General features: G+C 33.7%; 2 protein-coding genes across 2 annotated transcripts; both read right to left on the bottom strand.

The window, feature by feature from the left end:
- Positions 1–6,769: 6,769 nt before the first annotated feature.
- On the bottom strand, positions 6,770–16,310 carry LOC120152596 (probable E3 ubiquitin-protein ligase LUL4). Its single transcript, XM_039164795.1, has 3 exons — positions 15,751–16,310; positions 8,188–8,698; positions 6,770–7,317 (listed from the first exon to the last, which is right to left on the bottom strand). Exons 1-3 carry the CDS (start codon positions 16,272–16,274, stop codon positions 7,207–7,209), a joined length of 1,146 nt encoding a protein of 381 aa, XP_039020726.1. The 5' UTR covers positions 16,275–16,310; the 3' UTR covers positions 6,770–7,206.
- A 2,770-nt stretch (positions 16,311–19,080) lies between these two features.
- On the bottom strand, positions 19,081–23,528 carry LOC120152698 (TVP38/TMEM64 family membrane protein slr0305-like). Its single transcript, XM_039164868.1, has 9 exons — positions 23,197–23,528; positions 22,493–22,554; positions 22,103–22,157; positions 21,206–21,304; positions 20,924–21,010; positions 20,304–20,420; positions 20,078–20,170; positions 19,856–19,886; positions 19,081–19,456 (listed from the first exon to the last, which is right to left on the bottom strand). The coding sequence occupies exons 1-9, from the start codon at positions 23,290–23,292 to the stop codon at positions 19,272–19,274; spliced, it is 825 nt and encodes a 274-aa protein (XP_039020799.1). The 5' UTR covers positions 23,293–23,528; the 3' UTR covers positions 19,081–19,271.
- Between the last annotated feature and the right edge of the window lie 1,728 nt (positions 23,529–25,256).

The raw sequence follows: 25,256 nt of genomic DNA, 5'->3' as shown, positions 1-25,256 counted from the left end.
TCAACCTGGTGTTGGGGACAACCTACTACCCTACCTCTCCCTTATCCCATTATATATGGGAATAGGATTAACTAATATAATTATACCCAAATCAGAAAGTAACTAAAGCATGAGGACCTATAATATAATTTACCCATTTTCATTTTTGGTTGGGCTTAAAGCCCCAAAATTCAACCATTTCTATTTCTGGAAACTCATTTTCTCTCTCTTCAAACCTTCCTTTTTTTAGCCAAGAAACTTTGATCGTCGTTTGGCAGTTGCTCCATGATCAACATTGATGTTTCCAAAAATGGAAACGGTTAAATTTTGGGGCTATAAACCCAACCAAAAAGGAAAATGGGCCCTCATGCTTTGGTTACTTTCTTATTTGGGTATAAATTTAACTGAAATTTCATTTTGGTCCTCGAATTTAACTGAAATTTCATTTTGGTCCTCGAATTTAATTAAAATTTTAATTTAGTCCTTAAAAAAAATTTAAAAAAAAGAGCTAATTTAGTCCTCACGCGTCGTTTGAAAGTTACTCGTAGGTTTATGTAAGTTGTTTAAGTAGAGGTTATTATTATTCATATTAGGATTTCGTTATAGATTTTTCGATTCATAGGATCTAGCATTGCTACTGATCGTGATCGAGAGACTAGTAGTAGGCTTCTCTATCATACTACTTAGACCGGTACATGTGTGTTTCTTGATGGTGTTACATTACTGTTTTAAACTATTCATTTGAAATGTTTTAGATTTCTGATGATACTGAATATTTTTACGAGACGATACCTGATTTTTTGAATACTATTTATCGGATATATGATTTAGTGTATATTTATGATATGATCTCTGATTACTGTATTTTTGTATCTGATTTCTGATTATGGAATATTTTCATGTTTTAATGGATTAAACTATCGTTTTCACTCGAATACATACATGTTTATTACTGTCATTGGGGTATTATTGGAGAAAGTATATCAGGCCTAGTATATGACTTATAAGACCTTACCGCAGGCCCCTCTGCTTTGTGCACAGGGTAAGTCCTTACTGCATGTCCTTATGCTATAAGTATAAGGCCCTTACCGGGTGTACCGGTGTGTGTATGGTTCTGGGGAACCTACACATTCTGATATCGAATGGGGGTAGTGTTCATATTTTTAAAACATGTTTGATAAACTGATTTTTACCAAAGTATTTTATCAGTATGTTTTTTATACACCGTAAGGAGCACACTGGGCTTTTTAGCTCATTAGATAAATTTTAACATTTTCGGACAGTAGCAGACCGTAGACTAGCAAACTTGGCATCATGAGGACCAACTACTCCTATTTTTGTACCACTTTATATCTCTATATGCCTTTTTGTTATACTTTGGTGACAAGTGTTTTTGCTACCGTCTCGATATATCTGTATTACCGGTATTTTGTTCTATATATGTTTTATACGATTTTCTGATATATGTATATATGTATATAAATATATATGTTTATCGTATGAACCTTTCTTATGACTAATTTTTATATTATACTGTTATATGGATTTTAACATTGTTTTAAATATGAAAAGAATTTATGAATACGATATGTAACTGTCTAGATTTGGGCATAAAGTTCAGGCCGGGTCTAGGGGGTTACACTTAGTTGTATCAGAGCCATTAGTTTTAAACATTCAGACTGTGGATGAGTCCTAAACTCTGGATTTTTAATATATTTTTGATATTTTCAAAAATCGTGTCACCTTATTTTATGAGTTTTAAATATAATCGAGATTCTTGATGCTAGACCAACTTAGGTTCAAATTCTTTTTGTAGAGACTTAGATTTATCCGATGAGTACTGCTAGAGATCTAGGCCAATCCGTGGCCATGGTCGAGGACGAGCGACTTGGCCTTCTATTACGATAGACGATCCGATATCACCACGAGATCCTTTTGTTTCGCATGTAGATCCGTCTATTTCTCGTGATGATCCAGTTACACCTGCGAGAGACTCTCTTGTCACTGAGGACGAGGACATTGTTTTGGATGAGGATGCCATTAATAAAGCTATCTTTCGTATGTTTCGGAGAGCTGCTAAAGTCCCTGGTAATATGTCTGCTGTTGAGATTTTGAAGTCTTTGGTAGCTGCTAGAGTAGTTCCGTTTAAGGGCATTGTTGGTGGACCACTGATTGACGCTGAGTATTGGTTGGAGGATACAGAGAGGGTTATGGATGAGATGGATTTGAGGTATGAACATAAGTTAAAGGGAGCCCTAACTATGCTAAAGAAATAGAGTTTTAGATAGTGACAATCGATTTCGGTAGTATTTCAGGGAATCAACTGAATTGAGATATTTTCAAGGTACGTTTTCGAAGTCGTTACATCGGAGAGAGGTACTTGTAGGAGCGACACCAAGAGTTTCAGAATTTGGAGCATGGTGATATATCTGTTATGGATTATGAGATTGAGTTTATTAGATTGAGTTGTTATGCTATTAGACTAGTTGACACTGAATTGGATCGGTGCTTAAGGTTTGAGAATGGACTCAGGTATAAGATCAGTAGTCGAGTTGCTACCCACCGGAAGAAGAAGTTTGATGCCTTGGTTAAGATAGCTAAGACCGCTGAGGAGATAGAGCGAGTGGGTATGAAACATAGGAGAAATAGAGAGTGACCAATTTAGGAGGCCTTCTAGTTCTGTTAACTCTTCTGCACGTCCCAACAAAAGAGGAAGGGGTGAGTCTACTCAGAGAGCCGGTGTGAATGCCAGGCTTAAGGCATCAGGTTCATCAGTCATGATGCCTTCTATTAAGGTTGGTTCTTCTGTATCACAACCTTTGTCATCATATGAGCACTGTGGGAGACTTCATTTTGGCGAATACAAGAAGAAGTTGGTTACCTGTTTTAGATGTAGTTTCAGTGACCATCTCCTGAGGGATTGTCTAGAGCCAGCTCCTACATTTTAGACACCAGCTCGTACTCCCGCTCGTACTCATAGTATAGTTCAAACTCCAGCAGGGGGCCGTAGTCAGGAGAGAGCATCAGAATTAGCTAGTAGAGGATGATATTCTTAGAGTAGGGATCCAGTTAGATCTGAGGCTAGACATCCTTCATTGGTTTACGCTGCTAGACGTTGATAGGACTGTGATGAGCCTGATGTGATTGTAGGTGCTATTACTATTCATTTAGTTCCCTACTTTGCCTTGTTTGATAATGGATCTACCCATTCTTATGTGTCGCATTCCATTTCTCGGAACCTTAATATCCCCGTTGAGAATACTGAGAGATCGGTGACAGTTTAGAGTCCCATAGGTCAGTCCATAGAATTAGGTTGATGGAGGCTCAGTTTTCACATATATTTCCTTCAGGTAAATTTCGAGGATAAAATTTCTTTTAATGGGGGAAAGTTGTCACACCCCAAATTAGAGCCTAATTTTTTTAAATTTTCCAAAGACTAAATTGAAATTTTAAATATTCAGTTAAATTTATACCCAAATCAGAAACAGGCTGACCCGATCCGACCCGCCTGCTCGACCACCCACCTGTCCGACTCGACCCGGTCCAACCCAATCCGAACCGATCAACCATTGACCGATAGTTGATTGTTGATCGTTGACTTTTTTTCCCGAAAACCTTCATATTGACTTTTTTGATGTTTTGAATCTGATTTTGTGATATGTTTTACCAAATTCTGACCTGAAAATCTTGAATGGAGCCCGTTAATTCAAAAAGGCTTAGTATTTTTTTAACATTTTTGCTTATTTATTTAAGATTTGATTATGAAATTGATTCAAGAAAATATTTTTATGAAGGTACTTGTGTTTCACCCGACCGAGTGTCGATTAGATCCCGTGCTTCACGTCTGTCAGATCTGCTCGATTCGCGTTCTTTGAGAGTTACTTGTAGGTTTCTGTAAGTTGTTTAAATAGAGGTTATTATTATTCGTATTAGGATTCCAATATAAATTTTTCGATTCATAGGATCTAACATTGCCGTTGATCGTGATCAAAAGACTCAGTAGTAGGCTTTCCTATCAGACTACTTAGACCGATACAAGTGTGTCTCTTGATGGTGTTATATTACTGTTTTAAACTATTCATCTGAATTGTTTTAGATTTCTAATGATACTCAATATTTTTATAAGATGATACCTGATTTTCTAAATATTGTTTATCTGATATTTGATTTATATTTATGCTATGATATCTGATTACTGTATTTTTGTATCTGATTTATGAGTATGGAACATTTTCGTGTTTTAATGGATTAAACTAATGTTTTCACTTGAATACATACATGTTTATTTCTGTCATTGGGTGTATTAATAGAGTAAGTATATCATTCCTAGTCTATGGCTTGAAAGACCTTACCGCAGGCTCCTTTGCTTTGTACACATGGTAAGTCCTTACTGCACGTCCTTATGCTATAAGTAATAAGGACCTTACCGGGTGTACCAGTGAGTGTATGGTTCTGGGGAATCTACACATTCTGATGATAGAATGGGGGTAGTGTTCATATTTTTAAAACATGTTTGATAAACTGATTTTTATCAAAGTATTTTATCAGTATGTTTTTATACACTGTAAGGAGCACACTAGGTTTTTTTAGCTCATTAGATAAATTTTAACATTTTCGGACAGTAGTAGATCGTAGACTAGCAAACTTGGCATCAGGAGGACCGACTACTCCTATTTTTGTACCACTTTATATCTCTATATGCCTTTTTGTTATACTTTGGTGACACTTGTTTTTGCTACCGTCTCCATATATCTGTATTACCGGTATTTTGTTTTATATATATTTTATATGATTTTCTGATATATGTATATATATATATATATATATTATGTTTATCGTATGGACCTTTCTTATGGCTAGTTTTCATATTATATTGTTATATGGATTTTAACGTTGTTTTAAATATAAAAAGAATTTCTGAATACGATATGTAACCGCTTAGATTTGGGCATAACGTCCAGGCCAGGTCTAAGGGTTACAAATCTGATATTGTTTATATATAAGTTTTTTCATGCGTTCAAATAGCATTTTAAGCATGCCTTTAATGAGTGATTGAAAACAAAATCTATACACTTGTGTCATCGACGTTCGACCAATTCATGCTTATATAAATGTCTGTATTTAACATGTATTGCGCGTATTATTTCTTTTTGAATGAAATTCATATAATTTTATTCATTATTTTATTTCTTTTATTTTAATCTTAGATGACACAAACGTTGAAATCCTACTTAGAAAACGTGATACATCATACCCTACAAAATATAAAAGTATTTACATGATGCACCTTTATGAAGAGAATATTATTATTTTTAAATAAACTTACCATTCACCTAAATAATAAAAGATGTATTACTTTTATAAATTAATCATTTTTTAATTTTTTTTTTATCAATTTTAAAGCTTCGGTTTGCTAAAATTATAGTATTTTATTTTGTATCATTATCATAACGTTTTTCTTATAATTATATTTAATGAAATTAATAATTTATTTTGTATTAATTATATTTAATTTAATTATATTTTATTTTATTTTATTTTATTTTATTTTTTATTGAATTTTTTTAATATTTTTATTTTTAAAAATAAGCTTTTATTTCTATTGATTAAATGCATTTTCCAAATTTTAAAAATCTAATAATAAAAATTAAAAATTATTTTTTAAAACCAAACGAGAATATCTGCTCAGATTAAATCCTAAACCCTAAACCCAACCTAAATGTTGAGAGAACTAATTGTCTCAACCTCGATAGTCAGAACTTAATATGAATGTCTTAAATAACACACAGTGGGTGTAAATATGCTGGGATCAACTACTTGTTATTTTGAATAGCATTCTTTTAAAATTAAACTTATGATTCAAAATTCAATATTTATAATTTCTTTGCTTTTTGTATTTATAACATTCATATCAAAATCACACATAATGAGATTTTGTCAAAAAGCTGAAACACTGAATCATTGTACACTACTGAAAGCTGAGGCTACAGATTTATGATCATACAGGTTCGATTAAAAGCTGAGACCACAGAATTTTCCCCTTTTTTTCCCAAGTTGTATTCCCTGATTTTCTCTCCAAAAGTCAAGAGACAAAGATATTCCCAGACATTAGAACTTAAAAGCTCATGAATGTCTATCCAACACATACCATTTGCACCTCATCTTTTCTAACCTTTTTGGAAAATAAAAATGAAAAAGAACACATGTCCAGCTCGGTAGATCCAACCTAAGGCTCAAGCCAGGCCTTGGACAAGATCATTCATAATTCAAGCCAAGTGAACATGGATTAATATCTTAAGGGTAAACTAGGTATTTAGTCACCCAACTCAACTATTCACACGGTTTCATTTTGGTCACTTAACTATTTTTTCTCCCAAAATCATACTTATAATTACGTTTTAATTTCATTTTGATCACCCACCATTAAAATAAACAGAACTACTGATGTGTCATTTTTTTTAATGATGACATGATATTACCTTATGGTGACACATCAACCGTTAATATTTTAATGAGATGTGAACAAAATGAAACTAAAACATAAAGTTAGATATGATTTTGAAAAGAAAAAAAAATAGTTGGGTGACCAAAACGAAACCGTGCGAATAGTTGGATGACTAAATACTTAATTCACCCAACCGATGAGCACCTGTACTCTCAAACAAGGGCAACAATTTATGCAAGGCATTACTCAAAAAAGTGTAACAAAGAACAAAGAGGAGTTTGAACACTTTACATTGTTCTCCCATATTCTTTCACAAACTTCAAAGCTTTCAAGCAGCAAACTTGGAAGAAAAAATCATTATATTATTCACTTCACTAATATACATTGCTTCCAAAAGCGGAAAACCAAAAATAAAAAGTGGGAAAGAGAGAGAGAGTTAACTTCCAACATATGCAAGCTTTACATATATATAATATCTAGAGAGTGTACTTTAGACAGTACACGAGAAATATGAGATCTAACTCCATTAGTTTACACAAATACTCCAAAGAAAGTGTACTTCAAAAAGAGTTCACAAGAGAAATCTGAGATTTAACTCAACTGGTTTATACAAATCGCTCTTAAAACGGGACATATAGTAAATCTGGGGTCTGAATTTCACAACATATGAAAAAGACTATGAAGAATGTGAAGATGAAATATACAAAATAATTGTGAATTAGATCAAGATCACGAAGAAGGATGTCGTACCGTACAATCAAACTTTGTAGGAATAGAACTTTTTAGCGATCATTATTTATCTTGATTTCTATAAGTTCTTCGATAGGTTGACGGCATATTGGACATTTGTTTGACTGAAGCCTCAAAGCTTTAGCACATTCACTACACATACACTGAAGCAAAACATTTCACTTGAGAATTTAGTAGAGCTTGAAAAATTATAATCTGGGAAAATATACAAACACAGGTATCCTAGCTTCTAATAATACAAAGATTTAGAAGTTTCCAAATACTCATTAATCAAATTCTTTTCACTTTTACTAAGTTGTTAAAAAAAAGTAACCTAGCAACAACTTCAGACAATTTCAAATCACAAAATTCCTCATGTTACTCAGACTCTAGTGTGAGCATATGTTCAGATTATTTGAGTTCTTTTATCTATTTTTTTTATTTTGTATTTGGAAGTATTAGGAGGATCACATCCCCATGGTAATTTTAGTGCTGATATTTTCCATGGTAACCAATAAAGAAGCTCCAATTCCAGACAAAATCAAAGTAAATTATTTCATCCCCAATCATCACACTCTCTCATAGATAGAATGCATGTGCACAAACAATAATAGACAATCATGTTTTGAGGATAAGACGGTATAGTGAATGCAATGTGGAACCCACGTAATAGCAGAACAATAATCCAATCACTTTAGTAAAATACATATCTGCTCCTACAACATCCAAGTTTGGCAAACACCCATGCTTGAGACTGCTTCCATATCATTTTAATCTATGCTACTGGGACTCGAATGTGAATGTCAGACATAGATATGTTTAATATTTTTCAAAGTTTCCATGTATTTGAAGATCTTTGAAGGATTATATCTCCATAAATATGTCCGAAAAAGCTAATACTTCAAGAAAAAAGAAGGCTCAGCAGCATAGATTTTAATGACTATTCCACGAGTTATGTAAGTGCTAATTTTAAACCATTATATTGGACTGATGCTCGGCATGCATTATATTCAAGGAATATGGGAAATTCTTACCATGTGGCGGCAAGGTAGAACTGCGGTATCCTTAGGTTCAGTCATGCAAATAACACACTCTTTGCCTGGGTCACTATCATCAAAGCCTTCTGCTGCTGCTGAGCTTCCTATTCCATATATCTCACGTAGTTCATAGCGAACTCCATCAACCCATAATATCTGCCGAATCACTTTCACTTGGAAAGTGTTACTGTTCTTCTCCAGAATGGCTTGAGTAATTTGCATGTGGGAAGATGTACTTTGTTCAGGAGCATCAACATGCTTGTCTGATGAATGAGGCAGCATACATGTTTCAGCAGAAATTACAAGAGGGAAAACATCTTCCCCTGGTGATGGTTTTGAGAGATCATCTAATTCAAAGAAACCTAGGTCGATTCCTGTTCCAGGAGGCTGCTGGAATTTTTGGCCTAGTCCCTTCTGAAATGGGACTCTCACAGGCTCATAGGCTTCAGAAAATACGGGAACAAATCTACAATTCAGCTCTTCCTTTGCAAAGTAGAAAATGGTGATACTGTACATTAGAAAAGCAACACAGTTAGGTAAAAGTATCAATAGAATTTGCATACCAGACAGTTATAGTCCTGAAAACTAGACTAGCAAGTAACGCCCATGTGGTATTTGCTTCATACGGGATAAAAACTATGTTACTCATACTAGGATACAGGTGTCGGGTGCGTGTCTAGATGTTTGACTCATCAGCTGCCTAGATCTTAAGACACAGGGATAGGACAAAAAAGGGTCAAAGAGAATGATACAGGTGCAGGGACTCGTTTATGTGTATTTCAGTATATTATATAGTTCGTTGAGACTAATATATACAGTTAAGTACAAAATTATATAATTTTGAGAATTAACTAATTATTCAAGTAAAATGAGCTAGAAAAGCATGTTTTATGCAAACTCAGGTTACTTATTTTCTGTTGAGCCCAAGATATAAAGATTATAATCAATTGTGAGATTAAGGTTTACTCAAAAATAGAAGAAATTGAACCTATGGGCTTAAGGTTCAAAAGCCAAGTTTAAAACTCTTCTTCTCTCTTTGAAGCACAGCAGACTAAAAGGTTAAAAATTAAAGGAAAGCAGCAAAACAAAAGTTTCAGACTTGATGCGCTCCTCTCTCCTCTTGATGGGCAACTGAGAGGAAGCCCTGTCCCTTATTTCCCCTTATATTTTCTCAATTTCGCTTTCCCTTTCTTTTTCTTGACCCATTGATTTCTAGTTCTTCCTCTCTCTGAAATTCCCATGATGGTAACTAGTCTAGAGATATCTTGTGGATTTATATTTAGGTGCTGATCATGTGATGAAGAAGAGGCCAAAGTTTTTTCCTTGTTAGACACAGATCCCAGATCCTATGCAGGGTCGTGTCCTGTCAGCATGGGTATTTCCTGATTTTTGGAGAGTCCGAGTATCATAGGATAAAACTGTGCATTCTGAACTACAGGCCTTTCACTGGCAACCAAAGCTCTTCATTGTAAAGTTCCCTAGGCTCAATTCCAAAGAATTTTTGTAAAAAAATTAGTAGCAGATTTTGGATTCTAATCATGTATCAGACTTTAGAGAGAACTTATACGGTTTAAGATACTTGCAAGTTGCAACCTTATCAAAGATAATTTAAGGGTCCTATCTTGAGACGGTTTCTAATAATTGTTTTAAAGTTTATTTAAAGGGCGCAGTAATTCATCCCTTTGATTAAGATTCTGAAGTAAAGGCAATGTTTAGTTTTATCTCCTATACAAATTTATGTGGCATCCAAGTTTGGTATATTGAGAAAAACAATGGCCAAAATAGCCATGAATGGAGCAAGTATCCTACCAATACAATTGCTCCGACTATAATTGCAGAGAACTCATCAATCCCAATCAATGTTTATAAACTCAACAGGAAAAAAACTATCTTCAATGGTCAGACTCTGTTCAAAAGAGACTGATTGGGCTATCTTGATGGTAGTCACGTAACAAGCTAAATTTTAATCCTATATGCTAGGTGTGGCTTGCGAATTCAATAGATGATAACATCAGGAGTATCATCTTTACTATACATCAACAGAAAACCTTTGGGAGGATTTCAAATGAGGATCTTCGGATCTGGAAGTTTCTGCTCAAATGTTTGAATTTAAGAACTCAGAAATTGACAAAAAGAAGAGGTGAACATGACAGACCTACCGCATCAATTAAGATGGAAGAAAGGAAAGAGTTTGTAATCTGGAAAAATCTCTGTATGGGTTAATAGTCTCCATGACTCATAAACCTAGTCTGAAAAATTTACTCGGGTAAATTGACACAAGGATATAGTCGAGCAGACTCTAATCATACCTTGTTCCATACACATAAAGAAGTTGCGCTGCTGATTCTTATTATAGATGTTGTTGATATAATATTAGCAAGGCATGACATGAAAGAGATGTGGAGGCTAAATACGTCACTTGCTACTAAATTTAAGATGAAACACCTAGTAACTCCAAAGTAGTTCCTAAGAATGGAGGTCGCAAGGAACAAGATGTATATTCTTTTCTCAATGAAAGTATAACAGAATGTAATGCTATGTTGCAAGCCAATTAATCAAAATTCAAAATTGTGGGATCAACGAGTTATAGATCAGTTAATAAAGTAAGTATAGGTGTGTAGTGAGAAAGCACATTTATTTATCCTGCACTTGGCCTCATATTGCCTTTATAGTCCGACTTGTTAGTTCATATCCTCCCCACAAGGAACACATGGATATTGTTTATAGAATCTTAAAGCTTCTCAAGGGGACTCTTGGAAAGTATCTATACTATAATTTTTTTAAAAAAGGAATGGAGCAAAGAGTGTTGAAGCATTTACAAAGGCCGACTGTACCAGTTCTGTTGACGATAGAAGGTCAACCTTATAATTATGGTATGCTTCTTTGGGGTAATCTAGTGATTTAAAAACAGATTTTTGTTGACTAAATCAGTTTAAAATCAAGTTTGAAAGAAGTAGTTCAAGGAATTAGTGTGTTAATGTAGAAATCAGAGTAATTCTCTGTATTTACTTCATATTTTCAATAGGACATATTACATCTTTATATACAAATTATCTCTCTAAATTAGAAAACTCTAAGGAAAAATACTAATCCTAGGAGATATGATCCCTTAAAATAAGGAATTGTAGAAAACTATTTACATAATCCCTTAACTAAAGGAATGATAACAACTCATATATATCTATAATTCCTACACTCCCCCTTAAGCTGGAGAATATACAGTGTATAATCCCAGGTTGAATAGGAATTTATTGAAAACAGGCTTTGGCAAAGCCTTCTTTTGACCTTGCCACCTCCATTCCTAGGAAATACCTTAGCTTTCCCAAGTCCTTGGTTTCGAATTCCTTATTTAACAACTTCTTCAAATTGCAAATCTCTTTTTCTTCATCTACGGTAAGAATTATGTCGTCCAAGTACACAAAAAGGATAACTTTCTTATTTTTAGAAGTTACCTTGATGAAAAAAGTATGATCGGCGAGGGACTGCTTGTAGCCGTTTTTCAAAATGACTTTATTGAACCTCTTGAACCAAGCTCTGGGTGATTGTTTTAACCCGTACAGAGACTTGTTGAGCTTGCAAACCATGTTGCTACCTTCAACAGACCTTAAGCCAGGTGACAATTTCATATAGACTTCTTCTTCTAGGTTGCCATTAAGAAAAGCATTTTTTACATCAAGTTGGTGTAATTGCCAATCACAATTTACAGCCAAACTTAGGAGTACTCGAATAGTATTCAACTTCGCCACAGGTGCAAAAGTTTCTGTGAAATCTCTCTCATATGTTTGTGTAAAGCCTCTGGCCACTAGTCTAGCTTTGTATCGTTGGATACTAACAATGGAGTTATACTTTACAGCAAAGATCCATTTACACCCAACAACCTTTTTTCCTTGAGGAAGGTCTGTAACGGTCCAAGTAGCATTTTTCTCTAGTGCACAAATTTCCTCTTCAACAACCCTTCTTTCATTTAGAATCCTTCAGAGCTTTAGCTATGCTTGTGGGAACCTAGTCTTTATCCAAGGTTCTTGTAAATGCTTGAAAAGAAGGCATCAATGAATTATAACAAGCAAATTTTTCAATAGGATGCTTGGTGCACTGTCTAACCCCTTTTCTTATAGCAATAGGGAAGTCATTTAGAGTAGGGGAAGTGGACTTACTGATTTCTTCTTTTATTTCAACAGCTAGACCCAAATTCAATTCTCGGCAAGAATCAGATTGCAAAACAACCTCAGGAATATGTTTTCTTTTCCTTGTATAGACACGAAGTTGTTTGATTGGTGTTGTTTGTGGAAGATTTTGAATGGGAGTAGGTGTATTTTCAGGAAGGGTGTTTAGAGTAGATGTGGGTGAAGTAGTGATAGGTACTTCAGATGAATCAATGAGTAGTTACAGGTGACAAATCTGTAGGTAAAGACAAAATTGGTGGCAATTCTGAAGGTTGATAATGAAGACTATGATGAGATACTTGATGTGGCTGAAAATCCTTCCATGTCTCCCCTGAATTTCAGCTCGAGTAAAATAGGGATCCTGCTCATAAAATGTTACATCCATAGTGGTAAAAAATTGTTTAGAAGGAGGATGGTAGCATTTATAACCCTTCTTAAGTGAAGAATACCCAACCAGTACACACTTTAACGATTTAGGATCTAACTTGGACTTATTAAGAGCAATGTTTTGGATAAAAACAGTACAACCAAAGATTTTAAGTGGCAAAATGGAGGAGAAAGGTTTAAAATGGGGAAAGTATTGCAAAAATATAGATTGAGGTGTTTGAAATTGTAAAACCTTACTAGACAATCGGTTGATTAAATGTGGCAGTTAATAAGGCTTCCCCACAAATATTTTGGAACATTAGTGGTAAATAGAAGAGAAGGGTAACTTCAAGGAGGTGTCTATTTTTTCTTTCAACAATGCCGTTTTGCTGTGGGGTTCCAACACAAGAACTAAGTTGAACTATGTCTTTTTCCCTAAAAGAATACCCAAAGACTTAACAAAAAAATTAACTACCATTATCAGATTTAAAGAGCTGAATTTTAGACCCAAATTGAGTGAGAACCATGTTATAAAATTGGGCAAAAACACTAGCAGTTTTAGATTTATCTTTTAGCAAATAAATCCAAGTCATCCTACTGTGATCATCAATTAAAGTGATAAACCACTTACAATTATCAGCTTCTTCACCCAAGAAGGGCCCCAAATATCACTGTGGATCAAAGCAAAAGGTTGAGAAAGCTTGTATGTAGAAAGAGAATAAGATGATTTAGTATGTTTGGCAAGAGACCAAACTTTGCAAGAAAAAGAATTTGGCCTTTTATGAATGAATAGAGCAGGAAAAACTTTTGCAATATAGTGGAAACTAGGATGGTCTAAACGATAGTGTCATAACATAACATTATCAATTTTTTCTAAAGCGGTGAAAGATTTCGAGATTTCGATTATAGGAGGCAGGAAGAATATAGAAATCATTCTACAAGTTGACCTTACCAATCATCTTCTTCGAGTTCATTGCCTGTAAAGTACAATCAATATCAGTAAAAGTTGCAGAGCAGAACAAGTCAATGGAAAGTTTACTAACTGAAACGAGATTGCAAGCCAGATTTGGTACAAAGAGGACATTTTTAAGTGCAATCTGTTTATTGAGAATAACAATGACATGTCCTTCTATTTTGCACAAGGAACCATCAGTCGTTTTGACAGCTTTACCAAAGTTGGGAAAAAATTACAAAACAAATCCTTGTTACCAGTCATATGATCCGTAGCACCAGAATCGAGGATCTAAATAGGGGTCAACTGGGAGGAGAAAAAAACTGTAGCATAATGGTTACCTTTTGGTTCTTTCATGACCAAATTTCCTTCTGATTGAGCATCAGAACCAGAAAGATTTTCTGGATTTGAAGTGATCTCCAGAGTAGGAGAAGAAGTTGTAGACATCGTCTAAGTTGGAAAGAAACCGTAAGCTAATCTGATACCATGTAGAAATTAGAGTAATTCTCTGTATTTACTTCATATTTTCAATATGACAGATTACATCTTTATATACAAATTATCTCTCTAAATTAGGAAACTCTAAGTAAGGAAATATACTAATCCTAGGAGATATGATCCCTTAAAATAAGGGATTGTAGAAAACTATTTACAGAATCCCTTAATTGAAGGAATGATAACAACTCATATATCTCTATAATTCCTACAGTTACTATGGTTGAAAATGCTATTTGAGGAATTGAAGGTCAAGAAGAATCAACCTAAAACTTTACCGTGAAAATAACATTGCGATAATGATTAGTATCTCACATAATCCTATGCACCATTATAGAACAAAGCATAGTATCTCACATAATCCTATGCACCATTATAGAACAAAGCATGTTGAAGTGGAAAGTTACTTTATAAAGGAGGAAGTAGATGAGTTACCATTTGTATGGTCTATGTGCCAACAACATGACAAATTGGCGATCTACTTACGAGAGCACTTGCTAGCATTCAAGAAGTTAGTGGACAAGAAGGTAAAGTTCATTTTTTCCCAACTTGAAGAATACTGTAAAAGAAATTAGATTCTGATAATCTTATAAGAATTTAGATTCATAAGATCATTATAATATTTATTTACTTCAACTTTATTAAATATTAGAGATATTTTGAATGAAAGATTATAAGTTTCCTTTATGTTTTAAACCTAGAGGTGTTTCCTTTAACCCTAGGTTTTTCTTGAGTTCCATCTTCTTCCCTACCCGTATGTTCAAAGCCTTATTTCTTTTGATTACTGCTGTTTTTTTTCCTAACCACATCATTATCTTTTATCTTTGTTCTAGTTATCAAGCTAAGGAAGGCTTCTAGGCTGTTCCCAGCAGGCTACGTGGTTGTTCCCAGGGTTCATTTAAACGGCTACAATTCGTCCATTGATTGATGTTCCGAAAAGAAGGCAATGTCAACTTTTATCTCCTATGCTGGATTACACATTTCAATTACAAAGGGACTTTAAAGAGAAAACCTTCCAATTGCAATCCCCATTCACTAATATAGTTTTCATAGTCCCTAATGCGTATATGATTCTTTCACTCGTAGATTGATAAGTTAAAGCTAAAAAATCAATAACCAAATACACAATTCCAAACTCTAATAAGAAAATTCATTTGTTCATAAAATATGATGCATCATGCCTCAGCTAGGTTGCTAATTCATATAGCAACAGTGCCTCTAACTAGTAGAATGGTAACTACTGCAGATTCTTAATCCTTCAGATTTGGTTAGTTCACTATTGATTGCAATGAAATTAAAAGCAATAATTTGAAATCCATATAACATCCAGATCCTATTACATTATCTAATTCCCTATCTTTCTTTATCATTTAATGACCTAAAAAACAGTTCCTATAATGCCAATTTTGTCTTTCACATCAAACAAAGAAGGATTTCAGTTTTCATTTCATTGAAATTTTTTCATCTAAAAAAAATATAATAAACCTTGAAATAAGTCCATCTTCAATTTGACCTCTAAAAAGAGCTTCAACCAGACCCAAAATTGATCTGAAAAAAAAAAAAAATTAAATGGTAGCTTTTTACCTGCCATCAAACAAGGCATCAAAAACGAAAGAAACCAAGTGATGATCGGGGTTTTGCTCGTCTACTTCGAGCTTCAATGTATCCTTATGCACGTTCACATCATTCCTGACTTTCTTAGCATTCTGATGCTCCACATAAGGAGGCGGTGGTTGAGGCGCCGCCGCCACCATGGCATGAGCACGAATCGCGGGCCATGAACTAGTCTGGTTGGCGAAATACGGAGGGTATTGACTAGGGTAACGACCCATTACAGGGTTTGAGTAACAGCAGGGATTGAAGGGTGGGGAACAGTAGTAATTGTTGGGAATTGGAGGCGGTAGGGGTGGAGGGTGTGTGGAATAAGGGTTCTGGGAAACAGACGGGTAAGGGTGGCTAGTTGAAGGCGGAGCAGGCGGTGGCGGTGGCGGAAGAGGATGGGAAGAGGGTTCTTGGGGGAAATAGAAAGGTGGAGGAGGAGGGACATGGAGGTAACTTTGGTTTCGTCTCCTGTTGCTATTGCCTGTGTTGCTCCATGAGATACCCATGTTTGGGGTGGGGGGGAGAGAGAGAGAGAGAAGAAGAAGAAGAAAATTTCCCGGTTTGGTGAACCAACGCAAATTCCCGGCTCTAGTTCATTATTGACGTTTTCGCTTTCTAGATTGCAGTTATTTTTTTTAAAGCTTTAACATATAAAAAATCTCAAACTATATCTTTTTTCTTTAGGTAAACTATATTAGTTAACCACGTAATTATTTAACTCTTTTATTTTTATAATTGATCTTTTAATTTTATTAATTTTGTAATTTGATTGACTGTAATTTAATAGTTAGATAGTCTGATTGAGAAAAATTAGAAGATCGATAGTAAAAGTAAAAAGGATAAATAATTAAGTGGTAAATATATAGTTTAATGAATAGTTAAATGGTAAATATATTGTTTATTCTTTTTTTCTTTATAAATTTTAAAGATAATTTTAAACCTACTCAGAGAAGAGGTGAAGGGGAGATTCTAAAAAAAAAAGGCTTAGTAGATTTAGAAGTCATAACCTAAGAAAATATAAGGTAATAAAGACACACAACTTGGTTGGTTGACCTAATGTGCTTGATTAGTTATTTTTTTATTTAGTTATCTAAATTTTTTTCGATTAATAGCATTTGTTTAATGTCACTAATGTTATTATTTTAAGTACTCTAGTCATAACATACATTAAAAAAAGTCAATATCTGACATGTATCACGTTTATAAAATTGAGAAAAAAATTTGAATTTACAAATGCGGATCTTCTCAGTTAACGGTATTTTTAACAGTTGTGACAAACCATATACTTAAAATGATAACGTTGATGATATTTGACATCTGAATTAATCATGAAAAGGTTTAAACACTAAATTAAAAAAATATAATCTAAGCACTTTTTTATCAAATACTTTTACATATATTTTGATACTTTTTAAAATATTTATAAAAAAATATATTTTCAATTATTCGGAAAATTACATTTTTTACGCATGATTCAAATTCGCCATGTAGTATTATGGAATTGATTTTTTTTTTTTTGGTATAATAATAAAATTCATCTCTTGATGACAAAAGTGCCAGCGTAATGATTTGAAAAAGAAATGGATGACATGGGTATTGAAAATATAACTTTTTTTCATGAAAGTTATCTCTCTGGTTGGCCTCCCTCTCTACTGCAATTACTCTCCATCTTCAAGTTGTTCATCTCTGGTGAGATGTTTTCATGAAAGTTATCTCTATGGCTAGCCAAAAAAACCTAGTTGTCGTAGATGAAGATTTTAAAAACGTCGGCCGTTTTAATTGATTTCTCAAAAACGTCGAGTGTTCCGGTCGACTTATCCCCTTTACTGTTCATTTCACCTTACTTCAAAAAAAAATATTTTTTTTCACTCTCATATCAGCTTTTCTTTTTTTCAAAGCTTCATCTCAACATTTTTGCCCATGTTTGATTGAATGATCATTATTCTTTTTGAAGTGCTTTAATCTCAACGGTTTTATTTTGGGTCAAAATAGTCACAGTTTAGATAAAGCTATTAATTGATTAACATTCGTTATTAACACGATAAATTTTATGTTTAAATTTTTGATGTGATATATCGCGTGTACATAAGTCATCACATAATATATGCCACATTTTCAAAATAATAACGGGAAATATATCATTCGATTACATTGATAACATATAGGAGTAATATATTTGACAAATTTATTCTCATATATTCGATGCAATATATGCATACCACATGTTATGTGTTCAATGCTCAACAACCAAACCAAATTAATAACATATATTAAAAAATATATTTTTATATTAATATATATTAGTATATTTTATTAATTATGTTATAAATCATTTAATAATTAATATATCTTTATTCTCTAATATTATTTATTTTATAAAATATTGATATTAATATTTTATAAAATAAAGATATATTAAAATTATATTTTCTCCGAACGTTCGAAGATGCTTCAAAGTTCTCCAATGGTGGCTACTGGCTAGGCACGATAAGTTTATTTGCGAAGGACCTTTGGCAGAGATAAAATAATTCTGAAATAAAGTTAAAAATAATTTAATTTTTAATTTAAAGATTATAGGGGTTAAATATTAATTTTGGATAGAAAATGAAAGAGGAAATGACATGAAAATTAAAAACATAATAATAAAAACATAATAACAAAAATACTCCTAATGATTGCACAAATAATCACTTCATCCGTATTCCTTTTTAAAACATTTTAATCCTTAACATTTCAATTTCTGGTTAAAACAAGCTCTGTTGGATAGAAATTGTTAGCCAACACATATTTCTATCGTAGAATTTTCACATGTGTTTAATCATCTAAGTGGCACGTACCACACCAAAATGTATTGATCAAAAATTACATCATCGAGGGCTAAACTGCTCCAAAACATGGGCCAAAATGACTATTTGTGCAATCTTTGGAAGGTAAATTTGTAATTGTCCTAATAAAAGTTTTGGTTTATTTTAGTACTCACTTTCCTTGTCTTCAATGGAAAACCCCAAATAAAATCATTCTATGCCTCCACACCCTTACCTAATAAGATTTTTGGATTAACAAAGACAACAATAAGGTGTTGTAGATTCCACAAGTCTATAATAATAATAAAAGGGCTTCTCCGGCCTTCCATTCAACATATCCATACCAATACGTACTTGAACATAACTTTAGAGGTATTAAACTTCAAGAATTCCATAAATACCTAAAAAAAACGCCCTTAGAAAAGTTAAGCATACCAACCTCAGATATCGAACAATCATATCGGAGTCGATTATAAGCAACCCAAATTGAGAAGCGAGCTCTACAACAGAGAATACTCTCAACAATATCTCACTCGTTTCGTTGACTTTCATTCAGCAACCTAAACTTAAATGGCTTATTCTCAGCAATATCTCAATGGTGTAATCAACTATTTCTATGGAAAACTAGAACATGCAAATTAATGTGAACCACAATGTGGCATATAAGAAAGGAGACGGGAATTTACAGGAAATTTTACTTCATTTTTCATGAGTATCATCGCTTCTGTCTATCTTAATTATAAGAGGCTCGTGGAGATTTCCGGGTGCTTCACCCACAATTGGCAACTGCGGCGAGCCTACGATGCTATCGATATCCTCATTTTCAGCCAAGGCTTTATCTAGAGCCGATTTGGCTACTCTGGTCACACAAATTATTAAAACCACTGCATAAAATTAAATACATGGAGGTCAAAAAGGTCCAAACTGTAAAAACACAGGATATAGCTCAGTTACATAGCTGCAGTTTCGTGTAAATACCTGGTATTTTTCTTGACTATTTGTTTATTCTTAAATTGAAGTACTAACAAAATAAAGGTGAGTAAATCATTTTCATGCGGATCATCTAGCATATCCTAATCACTTTATCTATGTCACTAGGATTCATTTCGTAATTTTTTTGTATCCGACTCTAGCGCAAAATAAATATCCACCAAATCCGTTAAAAAATATTTTAACGAAAGTTTAAACATTCCCATGCTGAACACATACCGTATGTTAATCCGAGTTTCAATAACACAGAAAAATTATGGCTTAAAAGTATTATTCAGTGCTTTGTAGCTTACCAGACACAGAAAGGCCCATTATGAGAAATGCCTGCATTCATCAAGCAAATATGGGTGATAAGAACACTAGACAGAATTGAGATGAAGCAAGTAAAGCATCTTCATTGTCCTAATTAGGAATGACAAATATAAAAATGAAAATCCACCCCAGGTTTCGGTTTATGTTGATCAGTGAATCACTGTTGAAAACTCGTGCATTCAAAGATAAAAAACAAGACTTACCCAACGTGTAGTCGAAAACTCGCTCCATCCATGTGTCACATCAGAAAGATCCTTAAGAGTTGTTCCGACATAAACTAAAGCAAGGGTTATTGGCTGTAACAAACACCATTCACAGTGTTAAATCTGAAGATGACAAAACCACCAAAAACTGAAACAAAAATAAATAACAAGCTGAAATTCTTGGAAATAATAAGCAGAAAATGATAGTAAATTGAGATGCAAATACCATCATTCCTAACCAGGAGGCCAGCATGTATTCTAGAACTGGAATCGGAGTCACTGACAACAGATAATTCATCATGTTGAATGGGAGTAAGGGTACAAGTCGAAGCAGGAAAACGATCTGTCCAACAGATGAAAATTTTTAGATCTGTCAGTTTTTCAAACAATAAATAAAGAACCATCAGGCAAATTTTAAATAGTAGTTTCAGTTTTTCTTGACAAAATACAACCCTCCAGAACTCGAAACCACAGAAAATGGATTCAATGAGCAAAAATGCTTGAACGTAGCATGAGATATATACCCATATGGAGAAATAACAAGTAACATTTTTAACTAGATAATCCGAAACATCACTTACTGAAAGCCTGAGAAGACAGTTTTCTTCTATTAATTCGAAGTTCCTCGAACTTTTCAACCCTTGGAATAAGAGAAAATTTGTTTTTTTCCCACTGTTTGTCTAATGGCGTTTTCATTAAGTCAAAGATATAATCACATATATTAACTCGTTCTGATGCAATTAGAATGATTTAAGCCGAATCTTATCAAATAGATTAAATCTAATAGACTTAAAGATAGATCACAAAACAAGTTATCCTTTAGAAACTAACAAGAATATTACAAACCTTAAAGCCAGATCTTCGTATTGCAATTGCAATTGAACGGAACTGAGGATAATCTTTTAACTTAGAAACAACAAATGAACTCCCAATCTGTATAAGAACAACATAATAAGATGAAAATTGAACGAGACATGCTAGAACTAATAAATATGAAACTGAAGAAAATATAAAGCGACTAAGTTTAGTAAGAAAACGATATTGAACATATCAATAAGTTGCTTTTGTCCATGGATGGTAAAGTAATAAGACAACATTAAGAATCACATAATAAAACAATTAACATACCGTTCTGCCAATAAGGAACGCCGCTCCTGCACCAAGAGTTGCACCAATAGAATCTGCAACGAAGCCCACAGGCAATCCAAAAAGATAGCCACCACCAAGCTGAAATTCACAACAAAGTACCTGGTAAGGTTAAATTTTGTTCATTTCTCCTTTAATCTTAGGAAGGAGGTTTCAATCTACAACTGTACATGCAGGTAAGATATGCCGTGTAATAACAAGAAATTTAAGAAACAGGTCACAGATAAAAAAGAAAAAAGTTAAAAGATTATAGGGTTATAATGTCACATTACCTGTAAGAATGCTAGTCAATCATACACTACCCTTCTGATATTTTCCAGTAAATGACAAACAAAATTTTGAGTTAAAATGGTTTGTTTAAGTTTAAAATTTTCCAACAGGAAGCATAAATTTTACCAAAAAGTATCAATTTAACAAGAGCCACAATGCACCATATCATTTTTCTAGATGTTTGTGCATACTGTTATCAACAGTAATTGCAAAGGAACCTTCCGTCCAGATCCAGCTGCTTACACAGGGCTACTAACTCATCAATAGCAAGTTAGCAACAAATACTAAGTTTATTAACAGGTAATTAACTCTTCCATATAGGGCTTAACCAACAGATTCCTGAAAGAGCCATGTACAGAAAATAATCTGCATCAAGAACTCACTGGATTTTATTTCTAAAGTAGTAGTAAGTTGCATGGACAGGGCACCATCCATGGTCTACAGAAGGCAACCGCAAAGAATGGATGCGCGATCTTGGATTGTTACTCCAGATCATACGAGGGAAACACCAATGATAAGTTATAATAGCATCAACAAGAAAGGAATTCATAAACAAAATGGCCATGATTTGGCTACAATCAGGCATTAGTATAGGTGTTTAACGCTTACAGTAAGCACTGAAGCTGGAACCGCCAACACTGTCAAAGGAATGTAAGCAACAGCCCTGCAAGTCAACAAAGAAATATGAGTTGAAAGAAAAAACGTTACGATACTTTAATTCACAGCTAATCATTCAGCAGCAAACTAGGCAGTTATCAAAACCAAAGCTGCAATTTTAGACATATTTTGCATAACAATGAGAGTAAGATTAATACTCATTGAGGGGCATTCTATTAACAATCAGTTGAAAAATGTCTTGAAAGCAATGAACAATATATATTTTGTTTATTAGATAGTTACAATAACAAATCAAATGCAATGCATAAAGTAAACCAAAAAAAAATAATAGATGCTAATGGAAGCGTAAAGAAATTACAAGAGGATTTCAATGAGACTTACAGCACAAGTGGACCCCAAGGTCCAAGATCCTTGTCAACCCATAACAGAAAATCCTTCAGAATCTGCAAGAAAACTTGTTTTCATCAACATAGAGGGAAAAAACCAACTGGGTAATTGCACTAACAGATAATATTTGGAAATCTAGGGAGAACCGAAATCCTTAAGAATTCATGACCCTACTTACTCTGGTATTCCTCATAAATCTTGCCTTATATTTACCCCAACTTTGCCACTTGTTTTAGTTTCAGAAATGGTATACAATTAGATTTTTTCCATTAGGTTCAAAAGTAAAGGCTTGGTTGTAAATTAATCCTCAAACCTATGAACAAATCACAAATTTGCACTTATAACATTATACCCTAAAAGTCATGAATATGAAGTAATGTATACAAACAGCCCCCAAAATGCACCACATAGGTAACCCCGACATTCAAATCTTAATCAATACAAACACCCATAAATCAACATGAAAAACGGCAGAAACAAGAAAAAACCCAGAAAACCTTGTCAAAAAGGGGGGGGGGACTTACCCGGATTAAAAAAACTCACAAAATCAACAGATAAAGCAAATTATCAATACACAAGGAGAAAACAAGAAGTACCCAGATCAGAAAACCAAAAGAAAAAGGCAAAATCAAGAACTAACAATAGAAAAGAAATATACCCAGATCAAGAAAACGAGTAAAAAGATAGAAAACCCAAACCTTTTCAACGGGGAGGGTGAAACAAGCGAAAACGATAGCAGCAACAAGGAGGAGGAGGAGAGTGACTCTGAGAGAGGAGCCCCAGGTGAAAGCCATTGACAACCTGCGACGCCAAGGCCTACACTCTTCGTCGTTGCTGTTAATATCGAAGATTTCTGGTTTAAACGATGAACGAGCCCTCAATCCTTCTATGAATGCCAGATTTTGGGAAGTAAGAAGGAAATTTAAAGAGAAAATTGGGATCTTCTGGCTTCGAGTTTAGTATCTTTCGTCAGCGGTTTTAGCCTAGGACACTCGAATGATTTTGGGTATTTGTCTGATTGCGTCAATCGCTTTATTGGGTTTTTTTTCACAGATAAACCATAAAAAAATGGATCAGAGTTAAAAACTCAATCCGCTTGCAGAAAGTAGAAACAACACCACGCAGAAGAAACAATTGCTTTTTTGGGTTTTCGGGAATTGAAAATGTTCAAAATTAATTCCAATTTCCACAATACGGATAGGATTCGCAATTGCAAGTGTGTATAGGAAGCATCGTTTTCTTTAGGCTTAAGGTACAATAATGTTTTTAGGGTAATGTAAAGGGTAAACTATACTTTTAGTATCCTAGTTATCAGTTTTATTCTGTATTCGTCATCTAACTATTTTGTTTTCTAAAATCATATGTTACGTTTTGGTTTCATTTTAATCATTCACCGTTAAAAAGTAATAGAACTACTGCCGTGATATTCTTTTTTATTTTTTTCCAATGATAACATGATATTATTTTATGATAACATATTAACATTACTGTTTTTTTTTCAACAAAAACTAATTAAAATGAAATCAAAATTAAATATTAAATATATATTTCTAAAATAATAATTAAATAATCAAAACTGAACAAAATTAATAGGTGGGGTAAATGTGTAACTCACCCTAAAGTAAACCACATAAATTATCATAATATTATTGTTTTACAGCTCAGTCGAGCTTTTCCAAGACAGAGTCTTACGTTGGAAACATATGCAAATAAGACATCAACTAACCAAACATCGAAGTTGATCGAGCTATCGTTGATGTCGTTTGAACTAGCTTAGTTACCAATATAGACAAAATGGCATAAACCATCTTGTTATAACCAACGGCAACGAAGTTGCCACCACTGTTGTACAAGAAATTGTTAGAGACATGAAGAAAAAGTTGACTTACATTGCCCTTGACTTTGAGAAGGAACTAGAAACTACCAAGACCAGCGATGATGGTGACGGTGGAGGTGAAGGGGTTTTATGATGCTGCTTTATGGCTCTGTCTTTCTTGGAAGAAAAAAATGTTATAAAATGGATAGTGGTGGTGGAGGTGATGGTAATGGAAGTGACATCAGTGGATATAAAAGAAGCATTGTGAGCAGGGACTGATGCATGTTTTTTTTAAGAAGTGAAGAATTTATATATAAAATTTTAGAGGATGAAAATAGATTCTTAATAGAACATATATAGAGAATATTTAAAATATATGATAATTTTAATTTTTTATGATAAACGACCACCTCCATTGACATCAGTCTTAAAAAAAGTGGGATTGAGAGAGTCGAGGGAAGGCAAAAGGTGTTGCATCAGTTAGTCAAGTGAGATTTATGGAGAATTTTGGCCAAGTATATCAGTTTAGCGTGTCACATCAATCTTGCGTTGCTAAGTAACTATCAATAACATATGAGTGATTGATTTTTTTTCCACAAAATAATAACAGTAATAATGGGTTTGGAAACTTTAATGCTAAAAAAGATGTTGCTATGCTTTATTAAAATGTTATTGTAGCATCAATCTATCGGTAGGGGAACAATAGAGGCATCTCACATTGGATGTATCTTGATGGAATCTTTAATAATATCTCAAATTACTCTAGTAGAGGTCTTTGAGCAAAAGGATCTATAATACTATAATCAATAATTTTTCTATAGTAAGATAGTTATAAGATATCCCAAATTACTTTAATAGAAGTATTTGAGCAAAGGGATCTATCACACTATAGTCAATAATTTCTCCTAATGTTTAAACCAGTTGATCCTATTTTGATGTTTT

This window comes from Hibiscus syriacus, unplaced genomic scaffold (assembly GCF_006381635.1).
Source record: "Hibiscus syriacus cultivar Baekdansim isolate YM2019G1 unplaced genomic scaffold, ASM638163v2 tig00111095_pilon, whole genome shotgun sequence".
Classification (NCBI taxonomy): domain Eukaryota; kingdom Viridiplantae; phylum Streptophyta; class Magnoliopsida; order Malvales; family Malvaceae; genus Hibiscus; species Hibiscus syriacus.
This window is presented reverse-complemented; position numbering and strand designations above follow the sequence as displayed.